This window comes from Pristiophorus japonicus, chromosome 13, assembly GCF_044704955.1.
Source record: "Pristiophorus japonicus isolate sPriJap1 chromosome 13, sPriJap1.hap1, whole genome shotgun sequence".
Classification (NCBI taxonomy): domain Eukaryota; kingdom Metazoa; phylum Chordata; class Chondrichthyes; family Pristiophoridae; genus Pristiophorus; species Pristiophorus japonicus.
The window spans coordinates 115,508,566-115,528,283 of record NC_091989.1 but is presented as its reverse complement, the minus strand read 5'-3'; the positions used below and the strand labels follow the sequence as shown (position 1 = coordinate 115,528,283).

The 19,718-nt window shown below is 47.0% G+C and overlaps 1 protein-coding gene across 5 annotated transcripts in view; it reads right to left on the bottom strand.

Annotated features, from left to right (window-relative positions):
• Positions 1-5,271: 5,271 nt before the first annotated feature.
• The window catches only part of nlrc5 (NLR family, CARD domain containing 5), a 198,200-nt gene continuing 183,753 nt past the window's right edge, over positions 5,272-19,718 (bottom strand). For 4 of the 5 annotated variants that reach the window (XM_070896890.1, XM_070896892.1, XM_070896894.1 and 1 more), the window contains 2 exons: positions 14,057-14,140; positions 5,272-5,620 (listed from right to left, as the gene is read on the bottom strand). In XM_070896890.1, coding sequence (XP_070752991.1) covers positions 5,539-5,620; positions 14,057-14,140 — 166 coding nt within the window. In that variant the 3' untranslated portion in view covers positions 5,272-5,538. Of the gene's footprint in view, positions 5,662-12,344; positions 12,357-14,056; positions 14,141-19,718 lie in introns of all 5 variants that reach the window. The other variant, XM_070896896.1, reaches the window with a different exon arrangement.

Genomic DNA, 19,718 nt, shown 5'->3' with positions numbered 1-19,718 from the left:
AAGTTGCATGTTCAGCCATGAACTCATTGAATGTCAGTGCAGGCGAGAAGGGCCAAATGGCCTACTCCTGCACCTATTTTCTATGTTTCTATGTTACAAAGATAGGATGAGGTAAGATTTTGGAGAGATTTGAAGCTCAGGACAAGCACCATATCGCGGGCGAAGTGGGACCTGATAAAATGAATCCTATATGTATAGGATAGTGCTACTATTGAAACTCAGAAAGTCAAAGTTAAGAGACAGTGATATTTATAAACTGCACTCCAGCCTGTTTTCACCGATGTCAACAGGAGAATGAAGTGGAAGGAATTGGATTCTCGGTGGCAGGCTGAAAGGAAATCTTACTGATTGGACACAAATTGTATACTAAATTTGATCTAAACTATAGTTATGGACATCTACATGGAAAATATATTTCCTAGGACGTGCAGTCCAGGTGCAGAAATTGGAATGCCCAGGGGCCAAATAGTACCGTGTGAAATACTGGTAGATGAACACAATAGCCGTGATTTTCCCTACCTCGGCGGGCAACGTCGGTGGCGGGTCCCGGCCTCGCTGCCGGCTCCAGCCCGCTGTCCAAAATCATTTTCCCTGATTGGGCTTGTAAAGCCAGCCCAGTGAGTTTGCCGGCCAATTGAAGGAAGTGGGTCTGATGACGTAATTTGATCAGCCAGTTTCCTTAAAGGGACCACGCACAAATTTATTTTGACAGTTGTGCGGTCAGTGTTCTACAATGCTGCAAACACTGACAAGCACTGGACAAAGGTGCACCCAAGCTCTGAAAATAGTTCTTAATCCTGTCAACAAGGTCATATTGACCTGAATTGCCTCTTCCACCGCTGCGTGTCAGGTCTGTTCAGTGCTGACAGAGCCGACATTTGGGAAAGGCAGGTGACGACAGGTTGACAGCGGGGTCCTGACTTGATGTTAAAAAAAATACATTTTCCCACCGAACATGCCCGCTGACCCCCCCGAAAATCTACCCTCAGTGAGTTTGTCTGAAATCCCTCTCTCTGTTATATTAACAGAGGTGTGGGTTAATCCCGCCACTCATAACGGAGAGAGGAACTTCAGACAAACTCATTCAGTGCTTGTCCATGTATGCCATGCAGTATTTGAGAGTTTGTTAAAGCCACAGTTTCTTTTCTACATTCTGTAATTCCAAAAAACCGCAAACCTTCATAATAGTTCTTTTACATATCGGTCTAACAAACAGGGTAAATCTCATTTAAATACTTATATACAGACAGAAATTGTAGCTTATCACTGTATTTAATTCTGTTCCTTGTCAAATGTCATAATTTGTTTGTCAAATTAGATTGCAGAGTAAAGATTCCACTGCATTATGGTGCATAACTACAACATGGGTATTGTTCTAAAAGAGCAAGACTGCAAGGGGGAAAACTTTGGGTTATTTGTGCCTCTTGTAAGTGCCCCAGGCGCAATCGATTTTTCGCCTAGGAGTGGTACCACTGCGGACTCCCGTGAAATTCCGCCCGAGGTTAACGGCGGAGCTAACCGGTAGTGGCCCGTTTCCACCCCAGAGCAAAAATTCGATAATGCCCCGTGAAGCTGCTGCGGGTGATGGCCCGATAGCTTCGCGGAGCGTGTATCAGGCTTTAGACCACTTGCGGGGCGAAGATTAAAGGGGAGGTGCAGTGGTGAAAATCTTTTTAAATGGCCTTCTTCACTGCAGATCCGTGCCATGATCTTGCAACTTGGCAATCTGCTCGTATGCCGGGCTGCTGCCATAGCGCCCCGCTTCCTGGTGGTCTAGCGATGGCCTCTTCTCCCTCCGCCAGAGTTAGCAGCTTGACCCTCCCCTTTAATGGAAGGGGAGGGCCCTGTCTTCCCGCCAGCAATAAGCCTCCCTCCACGTAGTGCTGGAAAATGAGCGTGGCTTTGTGCCTCGGTCCCTCCCCCGAGAGGAAGTGAAGCTCGGGGGCGGCATGCCCAATATAGCTCGTGAGGTGGCACTTCTGTGCCTGGCGCAGGATCTCCCGCCTCGCCGCTGGTACAGAATTTTCAGCCCCAAGAATATATCAATGTAACGGGGATTTAAATCGAATGTGTCATTTCAGTGACTTAAGACATTCAGCTCCACACGAATCCCCAATAACGTCACAAAGCACATTAAGCAGGCCTTTCACTGTTACATTTGCCTCCTAAACGGCCATTTTACATTATAGATCAGTAACAGGAGAGCAATACCAACATAAGCTCCATGTGCTGGTCTTCCACGTGTATGTTGTTCTCTCACACTCCCCTGTAGGCCTGTTGGAGGCCGATTCAAAAAATGGAAGCCTGGTTTTCTGCACATGTACAACGGTGGTGTGAGCGAGGAGGCAGGGAAGAGAGATGATTCTTCTGAGTGGAATTTAAAAGTTGCTGCCTTGGAATATTGAGCCAGCCCAGCGCATTATGTCTGACTGTGTCATCATATAAATGCAGAAGTGGAAGACCACTCGGCCCATCTAGGTTCATCCAGCCAGAGCGATCCAAATGCTTCCCCCCATAATGTAGCATCCAATTTTCTTAAATGAGTCCCTTGAGGATAATCTGTTATGCTCATAAATTGGGTTAATTTCACTACTTTCTCGTTATTTGTTTAAAAAAAGAGACTGTGTTCAAATAATTAAGAAGGTTGATATTTTATATTCGCTGCTCTACTTGGATGTTTATTCTGCATGTTGACCGCTCTGTGAAGAAGAATTTTCTGATATCTAAAAGTATCTGGGAGAGATTGGGGTCATCCCCGGGGGCGCAAAGAACTTTTTGCCTGAGTACGTTGCCGCTAACGACTCCCGCTAAATTGCGCAGGGGTTTAGCGGCGGCAGTAACCCATAGCACCCCGGTCTGCCGTACCGGTGTGATGATGTCATCACCGTGCGCAGCGACCTGTTTTCGCCTCGGAAGCAAAAATTCGGTATCGACTCCTGAAGCTGTGCCGGATGATGCCAGTGATAGCTTCAGTGGGCGCGTACATGGAGGCCGGCTGCTTGCTGGGCATTAGTTAAAGGGGAGGTGGCGTGCACATAAATTGATAAATCAGCCGACTTAACAGTCGCGGCCCATGGCTCCCTTGATCACGGGGCCCCTGCCGGGTTGATGGCACAGCACCCCATTCCTCAGCGCTCCAGGTAGGGTCCCCGCAGAATCTGCAGCTTGGCCCTCCCCTTTAATGATGGGGAGGGCCCCTTCTACGCGGCAGGGCTGCACTCCCCAGCGCTCCACTTCCTGTCGGGGGTGGTAACCCCAATTTCGCGAGTGGGGCGGGACTTCCGTGCTTGGCGCAGTAACTTCTGCCTCGTGGCTGTTACTCCCCCAAACAGGGCACTATGCAATTTCCTGGCCCAAATCTGGTCTGAACTTGTGTTCCCTTGTTCCACACCTGCTGTTTAAAGTAATATTCCGGTTTAACATTTTTGATACCTGTAACAATCTTATGATCTCCCTCCAAGATCCGGTACCTCCTTTCCAGGCTGAAAAGCCCAAGTTTCTCCTGTTTTCTTCTCATAGCTCAGGGAGAGTTAGCCTCATGGCTCTTCTCTGCACTGCCTCCAGCACTTGAATGGCCCAGCACAAGTATGGTGATGTGCTGAACTGACTCTCTGTGTTTAGCAGCACACCACAGGGTTGTTTATTCTGGCAAGGCCTTTGAAAACTATGGGCATACATTGACTCTGGGTATTGGGATATCGGCAGTTTGTACATTTCACGTGCCATCAACTTTGGGAGACCTGCACGCCCATCAATGACTGATGCTCGTGTGATGTACCAACTCCTTAAACACTCTCAGATACAAACCTGTTACCGCATTGCCAACCTGGTACTTTGCAATACAGGCCCCACCACTTACCATGATTATCATGGGCAGCTGCTTATATTGGGAAACTGCTGCTGACCATCACCATAGGCGTCAATTACAAAGGCGCTGCTTACAACGTATTAAGCGGGCCGACTATTCCAGGCAGTTCAATAGGTTCTTCAGTAAGTTTGCACCTCGATAATCCCCTGTACTTGTGAATTTCCTACATTACAACAGTGCCTACACTTCAAAAGTACTTAATTGGCTGTAAAACGCTTTGGAATGTCCAGTGGTCGTGAAAGGTGCTATATAAATGCAAGACTGTCTTCCTTTCGTTCTAAATCAGCCCTTTGTCTTGGTAACTGGATTCATCAAAGGCATCAATATAGAGCCATGAAGGGGAAGAGGAGAGGAGAGAAACGCACAATCCAAACTGGCGGTGCACTCATTGGCTGTTTAATCCTTAGCGCCTGAATACTGTTTGGTTTCAGCCCATTGAGAATATGTTAGCCAGCTTCAGTCTGATAGAGCAATGTTAACACCGGGGACAAAATGCGGAGGTTTAACTGTTTAAACCGTGAGGGGGCTTATGGTTTAACTGGCCCATTGCTTATAGCGGAAAAATCACGTTAACACCGCTATATGGGCTGTGTCTTGCATTTCTTATCCTTGAATAGACTCTTCACCACCCCCGCCACCAAACCACACACAACAGTAAGCACAAGGAGGAAAAAAGCCAAGAAAAAAATCAACACCAAACAAAATGTAAAAATACTGGGCAGGAGAAAGCCCCGGTCCTCCACAGGAGAAAGCATCTCCGACCCAAAAAGCCACCCACAGAATGCTGAATGCCTAAGACGGGTTAAAATTGGAACTCCACCGGGGTAAATCATCCATTTTTCTATGGCCTACCTTCTACAGTACTAAAGTCTGAAGAAGTATGACCCAGACTAGCGCTTGCTGCCCCACACTCATTGTAGCTGGAGGGGGATGAAATTTCCTGTTTAACAAAAAAACGTCTGCGCTTCTCTCCAAGCAAAAAATTATACATATTTTAGAGATGACACATTTCAAAGCCACCTATTTCCATGATTTCTTTAGCGAATCGTTAATTATGGAAAAATACAACTATAATTTGACCTTAACAGAGGGAATTTAGCCCCTACCTGCGGGCCAATCTCTGCCTGTCTGTTGCATCAGAGAGCAGATAATTGTGAGCCCGCTGCCTGGGCTCCCTCACAGAGAGGAAGCCCAAACTTCTGCAAGCGGAAATCCGTGGTGAAAAACTGGCAGAATAAGACAAGGGTGGGGTGGGGGGGTGCAGTGGGCAAGGCTTAACATTAAAAGCAGAACACAAGAAGAAAATAATGTGACCCATTGATCACCTTTCAACAATTCCGCTGCACACACAAAATGATAAATAAGTGAAAACTGAGTGAAGAGAATAAAGATCGACAATCCCATTAAATATGTACAAAAGTTTTTATTTACATGGCTGGCAAATAGCTTGCAACAGTAACAAAACAAAAAGGTCTTAAAAATAAATATAATAAATATATTTAAAAAAAATATTTAAGACAAAGTGCATGAAATTCGACAAAAATCATACTGCATTGGCAAAGGTTAAGGAGGGGAGGAAGAACGGTTCATTGGGTGGGGGCGGGCTGTGTAGAGAATACAACTTTAATATAAATAACCTGGAAGATCTCCCTGTGCTATAGAGTGCTGCTCTAAACGGAGAAGAAATTTAATCTTGAATCGTGTTCCTGAAGGTTCTGTTCCCTGTCCTTGGATATATTGTTCTTCCACAACCTGTATGGATAGGGCAGTAACATCTGATTAATGACCATGTCCTACAGTTGAAAGAATGCTACACAATCTGGCAAAACAATAACCCTCCGCACATCTTAATTCAGCCTTCCACAGGATGGATTGAAGAAAACGTGTAGCATCGGAACACTTACATTCATCAATTAGGCTGTGGTGAGACACTGTCACCATCAGGCAGCTTGAGAAATGAAGCAACATTCGCCTAGCGTTTCGAAGAAAACATAAAAACATAGAAAATAGGTGCAGGAGTAGGCCATTCGTCCCTTTGAGCCTGCACCACCATTCGATAAGATCATGGCTGATCATTCCCTCAGTACCCCTTTCCTGCTTTCTCTCCATACCCCTTGATCCCCTTAGCCGTAAAGGCCATATCTGAATATCTCCAATGAACTGGCATCAACAACTCTCTGCAGCAGGGAATTCCACAGGTTAACAATTCTCTGAGTGAAGAAGTTTCTCCTCATCTCAGTCCTAAATAGCCTACCTCTTGTCCTAAGACTGTGTCCCCTGGTTCTGGACTTCCCCAACATCGGGAACAATCTACCCGCATCTAACCTGTCCTGTCCCGTCAGAATCTTATATGTTTCTATGAGAACCCCTCTCATCCTTCTAAACTCCAATGTATAAAGGCCTAGTTGATCCAGTCTCTCCTCATATGTCAGTCCTGCCATCCCGGGAATCAGTCTGGTGAACCTTTGCTGCACTCCCTCAATAGCAAGAACGTCCATCCTTAGATTAGGAAACCAAAACTGAACACAATATTCCAGGTGAGGCCTCACCAAGGCCCTGTACAACTGCAGTAAGACCTCCCTGCTCCTACACTCAAATCCCCTAGCTATGAAGGCCAACATACCATTTGCCTTCTTCACCGCCTGCTGTACCTGTATGCCAACTTTCAATGACTGATGAACCATGACACCCAGGTCTCGTTGCACCTCCCCTTTTCCTAATCTGCACCATTCAGATAATATTCTGTCTTTGTGTTTTTGCCCCCAAAGTGGATAACCTCACATTTATCCACATAATACTGCATCTGCCATGCACTTGCCCACTCACCTAACCTGTCCAAGTCACCCTGCAGCCTCTTAGCATCCCTCTCACAGCTCACACCATCACCTGCAAACTTGGAGATATTACACTCAATTCCTTCATCCAAATCATTGAAGTATATTGTAAAGAACTGGGGTCCCAGCACTGAGCCCTGCGGCACTCCACTAGTCACTGCCTGCCATTCTGAAAAGGACCCGTTTATCGCGACTCTCTGCTTCCTGTCTGCCAACCAGGTCTCTATCCACATCAATATGTTACCCCTAATACCATGTGCTTTGATTTTGCACACCAATCTCTTGTGTGGGACCTTGTCAAAAGCCTTTTGAAAGTCCAAATACACCACATCCGCTGGTTCTCCCTTGTCTACTCTACTAGTTACATCATCAAAAAATTCCAGAAGATTTGTCAAGCATGATTTCCCCTTCATAAATCCATGCCAACTTGGACTGATCCTGTCACTGCTTTCCAAATGCGCTGCTATTTCATCCTTAATAATTGATTCCAACATTTTCCCCACTACTGATGTCAGGCTAACTGGTCTATAATTACCCGCTTTCTCTCTCCCTCCCTTTTTAAAAAGTGGTGTTACATTATCGACCCTCCAGTCCATAGGAACTGATCCCGAGTCGATAGACTGTTGGAAAATTAGCACCAATGCATCCACTATTTCTAGGGCCACTTTCTTAAGTACTCTGGGATGCAGATATCAGGCCCCGGGGATTTATCCGCCTTCAATCCCATCAATTTCCCGAACACAATTTCCCGCCTAATAAGGATATCCTTCAGTTCCTCCTTCTCACTAGACCCTCGGTCCCCTAGTACTTCCAGAAGGTTATTTGTGTCTTCCTTCGTGAAGACAGAACTAAAGTATTTGTTCAATTGGTCTGCCACTTCTTTGTTCCCCATTATAAATTCACCTGAATCCGACTGCAAGGGACCTATGTTTGTCTTCACTAATCTTTTTCTCTTCACATAGCTATAGAAGCTTTTGCAGTCAGTTTTTATGTTCCCGGCAAGCTTCTTCTCGTATTCTATTTTCCCCCTCTTAATTAAACCCTTTGTCCTCCTCTGCTGAATTCTAAATTTCTCCCAGTCCTCCGGTTTGCTGCTTTTTCTGGCCAATTTATATGCCTCTTCCTTTGATTTAACACTATCCTTAATTTCCCTTGTTAGCCACGGTTGAGCCACCTTCCTCATTTTATTTTTACTTCAGACAGGGATGTACAATTGCTGAAGTTCATCCATGTGATCTTTAAATGTTTGCCATTGCCTATCCACCGTCAACCCTTTAAGTATCATTTGCCAGTCTATTCTAGCCAATTCATGCCTCAAACCATTGAAGTTACCTTTCCTTAAGTTCAGGACCCTAGTTTCTGAATTAACTGTGTCACTCTCCATCTTAATAAAGAATTCTACCATGTATGGTCACTGTTCCCCAAGGGGTCTCGCACAACAAGATTGCTAATTAGTCCTTTCTCTTTACACATCACCCAGTCTAGGATGGCCAGCTCCCTGATTGGTTCCTCGACATATTGGTCTAGAAAACCATCCCTAATACACTGTAGGAAATCCTCCTCCACCGCATTGCTACCAGTTAGGTTAGCCCAATCAATATGTAGATTAAAGTCACCCATGATAACTGCTGTACCTTTATTGCATGCATCCCTAATTTCTTGTTTGATGCTGTCCCCAACCTTACTACTACTGTTTAGTGGTCTGTACACAACTCCCACTAGCATTTTCTGCCCCTTGGTATTCCGTAGCTCCACCCATACCGATTCCACATCATCCAAGCTAATCTCCTTTCTTACTATTGCATTAATTTCCTCTTTAAACAACAATGCCACCCCGCCTCCTTTTCCTTTCTGTCTATCCTTCCTAAATGTTGAATACCCCTGGATGTTGAGTTCCCAGCCTTGGTCACCCTGGAGCCATGTCAATGTGATGCCAATTACATCATACCCGTTAACTGCTATCTGTGCAGTTAATTCGTCCACTTTATTCCGAATACTCCTCGCATTGAGGCACAGAGCCTTCAGGCTTGTCTTTCTAACACACTTTGCCCCTTTAGAATTTTGCTGTAATGTGGCCCTTTTTGCTTTTTGCCTTAGATTTCTCTGCCCTCCACTTTTACTTTTCTTGTTTCTATCTTTTGCTTCTGTCCCCATTCTACTTCCCTTTGTCTCCCTCCATAGGTAACCCATCCTCCTGCCATATTAGTTTAACTCCTCCCCAACAGCACTAGCAAACACTCCCCCTAGGACATTGGTTCCGGTCCTGCCCAGGTGCAGACTGTCCGGTTTGTACTAGTCCCACCTCCCCCAAAACCGGTTCCAATGTCCCAGGAATTTGAATCCCTCCCTGCTGCACCACTCCTCAAGCCATGTATTCATCTGAGCTATCCTGCGATTCCTACTCTGACTAATCCTGAGATTACTACATTTTGAGGTCCTACTTTTTAATTTAGCTCCTAGCTCCCAATTCGTCTTGTAGGACCTCATCCCTTTTTTTTACCTATATCGTAGGTACCTATATGCACCACGACAACTGGCTGTTCACTCTCCCTTTTCAGAATGTCCTGCACCCGCTCTGAGACATCCTTGACCCTTGCACCAGGGAGGCAACATACCATCCTGGAGTCTCGGCAGCAGAAACTATCCATTTCCCTTACAATCGAATCCCCTATCACTATAGCCCTCCCAATCTTTTTCCTGCCTCTCCGATGCTGCTGGTGGGCTTTTTGTAGGCCGCTCGCCTGGCGCTCCGCCTCCTGACTCCCCGCTCGCCTGGCGCTCCGCCTCCCGACTCCCCGCTCGCCTGGCGCTCCGCCTCCCGACTCCCCGCTCGCCTGGCGCTCCACCTCCCGACTCCCCGCTCGCCTGGCGCTCCACCTCCCGACTCCCCGCTCGCCTCTCCGACGCTGCTGGTGGTGGGCCTTTTGTAGGCCGCTCGCCTGGTGCTCCGCCTCCCGACTCCCCGCTCGCCTGGCGCTCCGCCTCCCGACTCCCCGCTCGCCTGGCGCTCCACCTCCCGACTCCCCGCTCGCCTGGCGCTCCACCTCCCGACTCCCCGCTCGCCTGGCACTCCGCCTCCCGACTCCCCGCTCGCCTGGCGCTCCGCCTCCCGACTCCCCGCTCGCCTGGCGCTCCGCCTCCCGACTCCCCGCTCGCCTGGCGCTCCGCCTCCCGACTCCCCGCTCGCCTGGCGCTCCGCCTCCCGACTCCCCGCTCGCCTGGCGCTCCACCTCCCGACTCCCCGCTCGCCTGGCGCTCCGCCTCCCGACTCCCCGCTCGCCTCTCCGACGCTGCTGGTGGTGGGCCTTTTGTAGGCCGCTCGCCTGGTGCTCCGCCTCCCGACTCCCCGCTCGCCTCTCCGACGCTGCTGGTGGTGGGCCTTTTGTAGGCCGCTCGCCTGGCGCTCCACCTCCCGACTCCCCGCTCGCCTGGCGCTCCACCTCCCGACTCCCCGCTCGCCTCTCCGACGCTGCTGGTGGTGGGCCTTTTGTAGGCCGCTCGCCTGGTGCTCCGCCTCCCGACTCCCCGCTCGCCTGGCGCTCCGCCTCCCGACTCCCAGCTCGCCTCGTACAAAATTCTTACAGGGCTTGCCAGGGTAGATGTAAGGAGGATGTTTCCTCTGACTGGCGAGGCTCGAACCAAGGATCACAGTCTCAGAATAAGGGGTCGGCCATTTAGGACTGAGATGAGGAGAAATTTCTTCACTCAGAGGGTGGTGAATCTTTGGAATTCTCTACCTCAGATGGCTATGGAGGCTCCGCTTTGAGTATATTCAAGATAGAGATTGTTAGATTTTTTTGAACATTAAGGGAATGAAGGGATATGAGGACATTGCAGGAAAGTGGAGTTGAGGTCGAAGATCAGCCCTGATCTTATTGAATGGCAGAGCGGCTCGAGGGGCCGAATGGCCTTCTCCTGCTCCTAGTTCTTATGTCTGGTCACATGGGAACAGGAGTAGGCCACTCAGCCCCTGGAGCCTATTCTGCCATTCAATTAGATCATGGCTGATCTGTAACTCAACTCCATTTATGCTTCATCCCTGATCTAGTGAACCTTTGCTGCATTTTCAGTTGCTTTTTTATTGCAATTGATGCCCTTCTGAGGTTCATAGCAGCTTTTCATTATCCCACTGACTGGCTTCAGGTGTGTATCGAAAATACACCCAGATCCTGAAGTCTGTGCAGCTATGGCACCAGCAGGCACATGTATTAAATCACATGTATCCTCCTGTAAACAGTTCAAAATGTAACTGCACAAACGTGTGCACCAGTGCATGATTTTCTGTTTTTCACTAAAATGGCACATTTTATTCCTTTTAGTGTTCAATATTCTCCTTAACTATCGATCAAATAACGAGCTGTTTTCAGTGGGTGATGAGTTCATTTAAATTTTTTTCTCGTCAAGGTCCCCACTAATCTGTGACAAACTTCAGAACTATTTTTCTGGGACTCTGAAGGTGGCAGGATAAGTTGGTAAGGCTGTTATAAAAAAGCATAGGGGATCCTTGGCTTTATTAATAGAGGCATAGGTGGTGAAATTGGGTGTCTTTGCGCCTCCCGTTATCGCTCCCTCCACAGGCGTGGCGATGACATCGACTCCCGCCATATTTGGCGAAGGTTTTGTGGCGGCGGTACAGCGTTGCGCCCTGATCTCCTTCACCCGGAGATCGTGATGTCATCGTCGTGCGCATCGCCCTGTAACGCCCCAGACCCGAAGTCGCCTTTCACCCCCTGCAGCAGCGCTGGGCGAAAACACTGACAGCTATAGGAGTCGTGCATCAGGAGGCTGGCTGCTACCGGGGCGATGCTTGAAGGCGAGGTGGCACAATGGGCTGAATGGCCTCCTTCTGTGCTGTATGTTCTTTCCGGTCAAGGTCTTCACTAAGGCGTGATGTTTATTTCATTGTGTGGGATTGGTGGAACTTCCCAAGCTGTTTGTGTGACACCTGATGTCTCTGGGATCCTGCACACAATCATTAAAACACTCACTTGCACCCTGCTTTGACAGCTTGTTGTAACTAAAGATGTTTTTATTGCTAAAATAAGATTGTGAGCAATCCAGAATATCCCATGTCGGATGTCCAAGCCTTGCCACTGAACCAAAAATAGCAGGCTTTTTAATTTATTTTTTTCTACAATGCAGAGAAAATATTGTTAAGAATGTTAGTTACCACGTTAAGCTACCCCATTGGCTCAGCGATTAAATGCTGGTGGTGTGATAGTATCGGCTCCAGCTCATTGGTCGCACACTCACCTCTGGGTCAGAAGGTTGTGGGTTCAAGTCCAATCCAGAATTCCAGGCAGTTGAGAACAGAAATCTAGACTGATACTCCAGTGCAGTACTGAGGGAGTGCTGCACTGTTGGAGGTGCCGTCTTTCGGATGAGATATTAAACTGACGACCAATTTTCCCTCTAATTATTCTTGTTTTAAATTTGTTGCGTGGCAACTGCTTGTGAGCAGCCTGCGCGGGACCTCCTAATTGATGCACTGCTGCCCATACCATAGGTGGAACATTGCTGAGGACTCATCTGCTCCCTCAGGTGGATATAAACGAATCCGGGTACTATCATATCCCCCTGGTGTCCTGGACAATATTTAATCCTCAACCAACATCTAAAAGCAGATGATATGGTCACATCACTGTTTATGGGAACTTGCTGTGCACAAATCGGCTGCCGCTTTTCCAACATTACAAAAGTGACTACATTTCAAAATGACTTAATTGGCTGTAAAGTGCTTTGGAACGCCCCGAGGCTGTGAAAGTCACTATTGAAATGAAAATCTTCTTATTTCATTGATACTGAGCCGTGCAGACAGGGGCATTCCCGGGTCCAATCCCCAACCTGTGCTGAACTTATCTGGGGCATACATGGGGGATTTGCAGACTACCATCAAAGTCCAAGGTGAAAGGAGGGGGTGGGGGGTGTCACCCAAGCTGGTTTCTCCCGATTGGTATCTAGTGACCACGGGTGGACAGTGGGCACATGTGTCTGTCGGGGCAGGTTCAGGCTCAGTTGTATTGCCTTCATGGTTAAATAGCTTGCCAACATGCAATGCCCTGGCTCACGTGAGCTATGGCCATTTAGGTGAGGCACAGGAGAATGCTGGTGCTCATGGATGAGGCTGCACTTCCGGGAGATGAGAAAATTTTGTGGAAAATACATAAAACATTCAATGTCATCATGGGAAATAGTAATGGCAGAAACTGGGAAATGTTATAACAGCTTTGCTTGGTCCAGGAAAAGGGAAATTCCAGTCATAGCCCAGACTACTAAGATTCAGTGTGAAGTATGGGTGTGGGATTGAATGCTGAAAAGTCTTTATACCTTCTCCCAATTTGGTGTGGGTCTCACACATCCGATCACAATCTCTCACCTTCCCATTCTAGGAGCCCAATCTCCCACCCTCCTATTCCAGGAGCTCAATCTCCCACCCTCCTATTCCAGGAGCCCAATCTCCCACCCTCCTACTCCAGGAGCCCAATCTCCCACCCTCCTACTCCAGGAGCCCAATCTCCCACCCTCCTACTCCAGGAGCTCAATCTCCCACCCTCCTACTCCAGGAGCCCAATCTCCCACCCTCCTACTCCAGGAGCTCAATCTCCCACCCTCCTACTCCAGGAGCTCAATCTCCCACCCTCCTACTCCAGGAGCCCAATCTCACACCCTCCTACTCCAGGAGCCCAATCTCCCACCCTCCTACTCCAGGAGCTCAATCTCCCACCCTCCTACTCCAGGAGCCCAATCTCCCACCCTCCTACTCCAGGAGCTCAATCTCCCACCCTCCTACTCCAGGAGCTCAATCTCCCACCCTCCTACTCCAGGAGCTCAATCTCCCACCCTCCTACTCCAGGAGCTCAATCTCCCACCCTCCTACTCCAGGAGCTCAATCTCCCACCCTCCAACTCCAGGAGCCCAATCTCACACCCTCCTACTCCAGGAGCCCAATCTCCCACCCTCCTACTCCAGGAGCTCAATCTCCCACCCTCCTACTCCAGGAGCCCAATCTCCCACCCTCCTACTCCAGGAGCTCAATCTCCCACCCTCCTACTCCAGGAGCTCAATCTCCCACCCTCCTACTCCAGGAGCTCAATCTCCCACCCTCCTACTCCAGGAGCCCAATCTCCCACTCTCCTACTCTAGGAGCCCAATCTCACACCCTCCTACTCCAGGAGCCCAATCTCACACCCTCCTACTCCAGGAGCCCAATCTCACACCTTCCCACTTTAGGATCACCATCTCATATTTAATTAGCGGATATACTGACATGCACACATTCTCAGGACACTCAAGGCTGTGTCATCCATCAGTGTAAGAGTCAGTTCATTACATAAGCTGCTGTTCCACCACTTACCGAATGACTTCAATAAAGGAGCACTGTTGGAGGCTCACTGCTAGCTTTTCCGCTCCAGCTGCCGTGATTTTGTTCTCTTCCAAACTGAAATAAAGGTGGGAAAATGTTTCGTTATTCAGAATAATGTCCATATCCCAACAGCTACAGAAAACACACGTACCCCCAAACTAAGAAAACATTTTGCGAGGATAATTCACAAGGACCCTCCATTTGATTTCCATAGTTTGCTTGGAACTTGGGAATGTAATTGGATTTAAAAAAAAGAGATTAAAACCTATTCATGGCAATTGAAAATGTTCATATTGGGCTGTTTTTTTTGCAATAGCAGCAAACAAGTTATATTGGGGATTTGGTCAAAGGGACAGGACAGCAAAGCATTCAGTGTCAAGATGTCATAATCAAAACGGTGAGGTGTCGGGGCTGGGACCACCCCCCGATTGCCCCACAAAATACTTCTCCACCTGGTGACACAAAAGACACAGACAACCTGAAGAGTTTCTGGGAATGAGACCCAGGACTTAATGGAACACAAATGGCAAGAGGCATGCACCCAGAAACCTCAGCCCCCTTACCTGCATCAAATGATGTAAGGCCCAACTCAGGATCACATCCCGTTGGGAGTGTGGGACAACACAAAGACCCTGACCAGCCTTGATATTCCACAAGACTCAAGCCGAAGCTTGCTGGGCCAGCTCACTGGAGAGCAAAGCCGATCCTTTCTCCCACCCATTCTCACAACATGACCAGCTCTTGTTGCTAGCTGGAAAAAGGATTTATCCCCCTGACTGAGATTGACTATAGCTCTCTTCACGAGAAGATTTTATTGGGTTTATACATGGTCACTTTTTCTGATGCCATTTCCAATATGGAGCAATGTGAATCCTGAAGATGATATGAGGAATGAGAGGCTTTAAATGTAAGGAAAGACTGGAGAAATATCGAGGCTTTTTATCATTAGAACAAAAAAGATCCAATAGAGGTGTTAAAATGAGAGAAGTTTTGATAATGGAAATGGGGGAAACTATATCCACTGTCTGGTGAGTCAGTAACTAGAGGGCATAAATTTAAGATTATCAGCAAAAGAACAATGAGAAAGGTTAGAATTTTTTTTAATCCAGAGAGTTGTTACGGCATGGAACACTACCAGAAACAGTGGTGAAATAGAATCCATAATAGCTTTGAAAAGAGAAGTGGATAAATATTTGAACATTCTGAATGGATTGACTCTTCCATTAAAACAGCAGAAAGAGGAACTTGGAGAAACTTATCGAGTGTTTGTCCACTTGTGGCCCATGCTGAAAATTGGAGAGTTAGATAAAGCCAATCCCTCCGCTTCACACAATATTAGGTCATTCAAAAAATAAACAAGCCTTCATTATCCAAAGAAAGATTTCACACATGAATTTAAGCCTTAGTTCTACTGTGTATTCCATTTGCTCTCTGAGATTTCCACTGGGCTAAAGGTTAACTGTGTTCGAGGTTAATATCAAGGAAACTTAAGAGATCCAAGGAAAAAGATTTTGCTTCAGTGATGAGTGTTCGAAGGTAGATTGCCTTGTAGTATTCCGTTTAAAATGTATCTGGGTGTTTTTAAATGATTCCAAATCTTAAGCCTGATGAAAGGCTGCAAATATATTTCAATGGCAGAAATTATTACATAGCAGGCCACAGGTTTTTGATTACAATGGAATAGAGCGCAGAGCTGATGTCCAGACTTCGCTCAGATGGCCAAAATGTGAATATATTTTGTCTCTATGTCATGGGGCTGACTGCAATAATAGAGTATGAACGACGACACAGTCTGAGTGGAGGCAGGGTGGGGTTCCCAACCCTCCCGCACAGTTTGGTCTCATGAGTGCTGTTGATGGCAACTCAGGAGAAACAGTCCCTGCAGGTATAGTTGGCGCATGTACAGTACCCAGGCTGTCATGGCTTGCAACCAAACCACATTGTTGGAGCCCTGCTGGTAACCACCCCGGTCATTTGGAATTTACAGTTTCATTGCGGTTCTGAGGATGACGGCATTGGGACCAATTAAAATCGCCTGGAAACTCTGGGCCCTGTGTGCTGTCGTATATTGGCCCAGAATCTGCGGTCCTAACGAGGGTGAACTGGCAGCGTTCGCCGTCATTTTACCTTTGAAACTGACCACAACTTCAGAATTTAGCGCATACGCAGCCAAATGCATAACTTCTGAAGTTACTGCTCCTCCACAGGCTGCGCTGTGTCACCACCCCCTCCCTCACTGGGCACCAGCCCAGAGCCGGCAATCAGTGAAATCACTGATCTGACGAAAACTTCCCCTTTTCTGAACAAATATCGCTGCTAGAAAGCCCATAAAAAGTTAGACCCATTCAAAAGAGGTGGAACTGGGTTTCTAACTACCGATAAACAACCCTTCTGGCCCTGAAAAATTAATTTAATATTGGTAGAATGTCAAATTTTTCCATTAAGTAAAAATGATTACATTTTAAAATGAATTAAAAACAGTTTTTTTCAATGCTTTTGCTTTTCAGGTCTTTGACCCTCCGTGGGCCCGACTGCATCCTCGGCGGCACTTGGGCGGCAAGTGTCTTTGCCGCTCAGACTGGCGGCAGCCGGCGGGAGCTCCCAGTCTCGGGATGGAGTCGGACCCACGGACGGGCGAAGAGCTGAAAAGGAAAAGCATAAAAAAAAAAAGAATCTCACGATCTTCAGGGGACTCCATCCAGGTAAGTCCCTGTAAAGAAAAAAATTATACAATGTTTACTCACCTTTTCAAAAATTTCTTCATACTCACCATTGGGGACAAACCAGCCTCCAGCCAGCGGTCCATCTCCATTCTGGTACCGACTCCCGCCCACATCAATATGGCAACTCAGCATCGGGAGTCCACTGACGCCTCCCGGTCGTTCTCCCCTCCCGCCCGCTCCAGCCCAAATCGAAAGTGGCACTGGGCATAACTCGAGGAAGAATGTTGGTGGCAGTGGGCAGTCCATCGAATTTTTTTAAAGTTTGTTTTTGATATTTCAGCTTCTACCTTAACCCAATGTATATGTCCCAATATTTATTTTGGTCTCTGTAATGTTTTTTTTTAAGTGATTGTTTATTAGTGCTTTCTATTTCCTGGTTCCCTGCCTGTGAGAATTCTACACTCTGATTGGCTGCTTAGACCATTTGATGACATCACACCAACTCGCGCTATGGGATTCCCATTACACTCCGTTGATTTGAACTGCAAGTCGGAAAAGCCAAACTTTTCGCCACAGAGATCGCGAGATGTTTGTGGGAAGCTTCCTTCGGAGCCAGCGGCGAACGCCTTTACTTCGCTGGTGACTGAAAATTATGGGCCATTGTGTTTTGTTCTGGGAGTCGGGCTGCTTGTCCATGAGGACTGATGGTGGGCTTCTGTGGCGGGGTGTGGGAGTCAGTGAATTGAATTTGGTTTTGATTTTATTTTATTTATTATTTTTATAACTTGCTGTGTATTGTAAAAAGTCATTGAATTGTATGAAAACTTTAGTTACAAGTTATTTATATCAATGTGGCATTAGTGATATTTACTTGGTGTTCCTCATTGCGGTCGATACTGTAGAAACATAATAGAAGTAGTTTTTATTAAAACATTACTTATTTTTAAATCTTTGTATTCTTTTGTGTTCCTTCTTTGATTTATAAATTATGTTATTCATTTCACTATATGAGCTGAACAAGAAGTTAAAGTACAAGACAGTAAGAAAAATAGCCGGGATAAGTGCTGGGGAATTCTCAGATGATTAGTTGTGGTAAGAGGCGTCAAGATTGTGTTTTTAAAATTCGTTCCTGGGATGTGAGCATTGCTGGTAAGGCCAGCATTTATTGCCAGTCCCTAACTGCCCTTGAGGAGGTGGCGCTGAGCCGCAACTTAAACTGCTGCAGTCTGTGAGGTGAAGGTACTCTCACAGTGCTGTTAGGGAGGGAGTTCCAGGATTTTGACCCAGCGGCAATGAAGGAAGGGCGATATACTTCCAAGTCAGGATGGTGTGTAACTTGGAGGGGAACTTGAAGGTGGTGGTGTTCCCATGCACCTGCTGCCTTTGTCCTTCTAGGTGGTAGAGGACGTGGGTTTGAGAAGTGCTGCCGAAGAAGCATTGGCGAGTTGCTGCAGTGCATCTCGTAGCCGGAATCTTCCCAGCCCTGCGAGTGTGGGTTTGGAGGCCGGCCCGCTGTCAAAATGACCCTCATTGACAGTGGGTCAGTATCCCGCTCTAAACCCACCTCCGTGTGACTTTCTGACTGTCATACGTGTGTTTGGATCGCAGACCCGACAGCAAGTGGCAGAATAGGTAATTCACATAATTAAAAGGTACTTAAATGGTAGTTAAGATGGTTAAAAGCAGGCGCCTACAATTTTACCAACCTTTTGATGGGTTTGCCGTGCCTCAGGTTTCACTCCAGGTAAGTGTGTCGGGTTCTCAGTGACTCTCCATCACTTTGACTAGCTGACAGCTGCAGAAGTGGTATAAAAGCTACCATTTCACAGCTGTTCACTTTCCAATGTCAGAAGCTGAAGCCTTCTGGTTTTGGAAGAGTATTTGAGCTGTATGCACTATGGAAGTGTCTGCAGTGAACTCTCTATTCACTGTCACCTCCTTGGAGCAACCTCTCTCACCATTGACAGATCGCTTCTGTCATCTACACCTCACCTGCCATCTATTCCAGCAGCCTCGGTGCCCTTGAAAAAATCTTTCCTTTGTCCTTAGAATCCCACCACGATCAGCCCCAACAGCATCATCACTAAGCACACCAACATCACCACAATCACCTGATGCTGCACAGTACCAGGCTGTCATGGCTTGCAACCAAACCACATTGTTGGAGCCCTGCTGGTAATGACCCCTGTTATTTGGAACTTACTGCTTCTGCGGATGATGGCATGGGGGCTAATTAAAACCGGCTGGAAACTCTGGGTCCTGTGTGCTGTCATATATTGGCCCAGAACCTGCAGTCCTGACGAGGGTGAACTGGCAGCGTTCACCGTCATTTTGCCTTTGAAACTGACCACAACTTCAGGATTTAGCACATGCGCAGCCAAATGTATAACTTCTTAAGTTACTGCTCCTCCACTGGCTGTGCTGTGTCCCTCCTTCCCCACCCCTCCATCCCCATCCAGAGCCGGCAATCAGTGAGATCACTGATCTGATGAAAACTTCCCATTTTACGAATAAATATCGCTGCTCGAAAGCCCATAAAAAATTAGATCCATTCAAATGGGGTGTAACTGGGTTTGTAATGGTGATCTGAGTAATAACTACTGATGAACAACCCTTCTGGCTCTGAAAAATTAATTTTATATTGGTAGAATGTCAATTTTTTTTATTAAGTTAAAAATGATTAGATTTTATAATTAATTAAAAACGTTTCTTTTTAAGTTTGTTCTTGATATTTCAGCTTCTACCTTAACCCAATGTATATGTCCCAATATTTATTTGCTCTCTGTAAATTTTTTTAAAGTAATTGTTTATTAGTACTTCCTATTTCCAGGTTCCCTATCTGTGAGATTTCTACATTGTGATTGGCTGCTTAGATTGGAGTTCAGGACTGGCAGCAAGTCATCCTCGTTCGAGAGACCGCCTATGATAATGATGAGACCGTTTGTTGACATCACAGCAACTCTCGCTATGGGATTCGCACTACACTACGT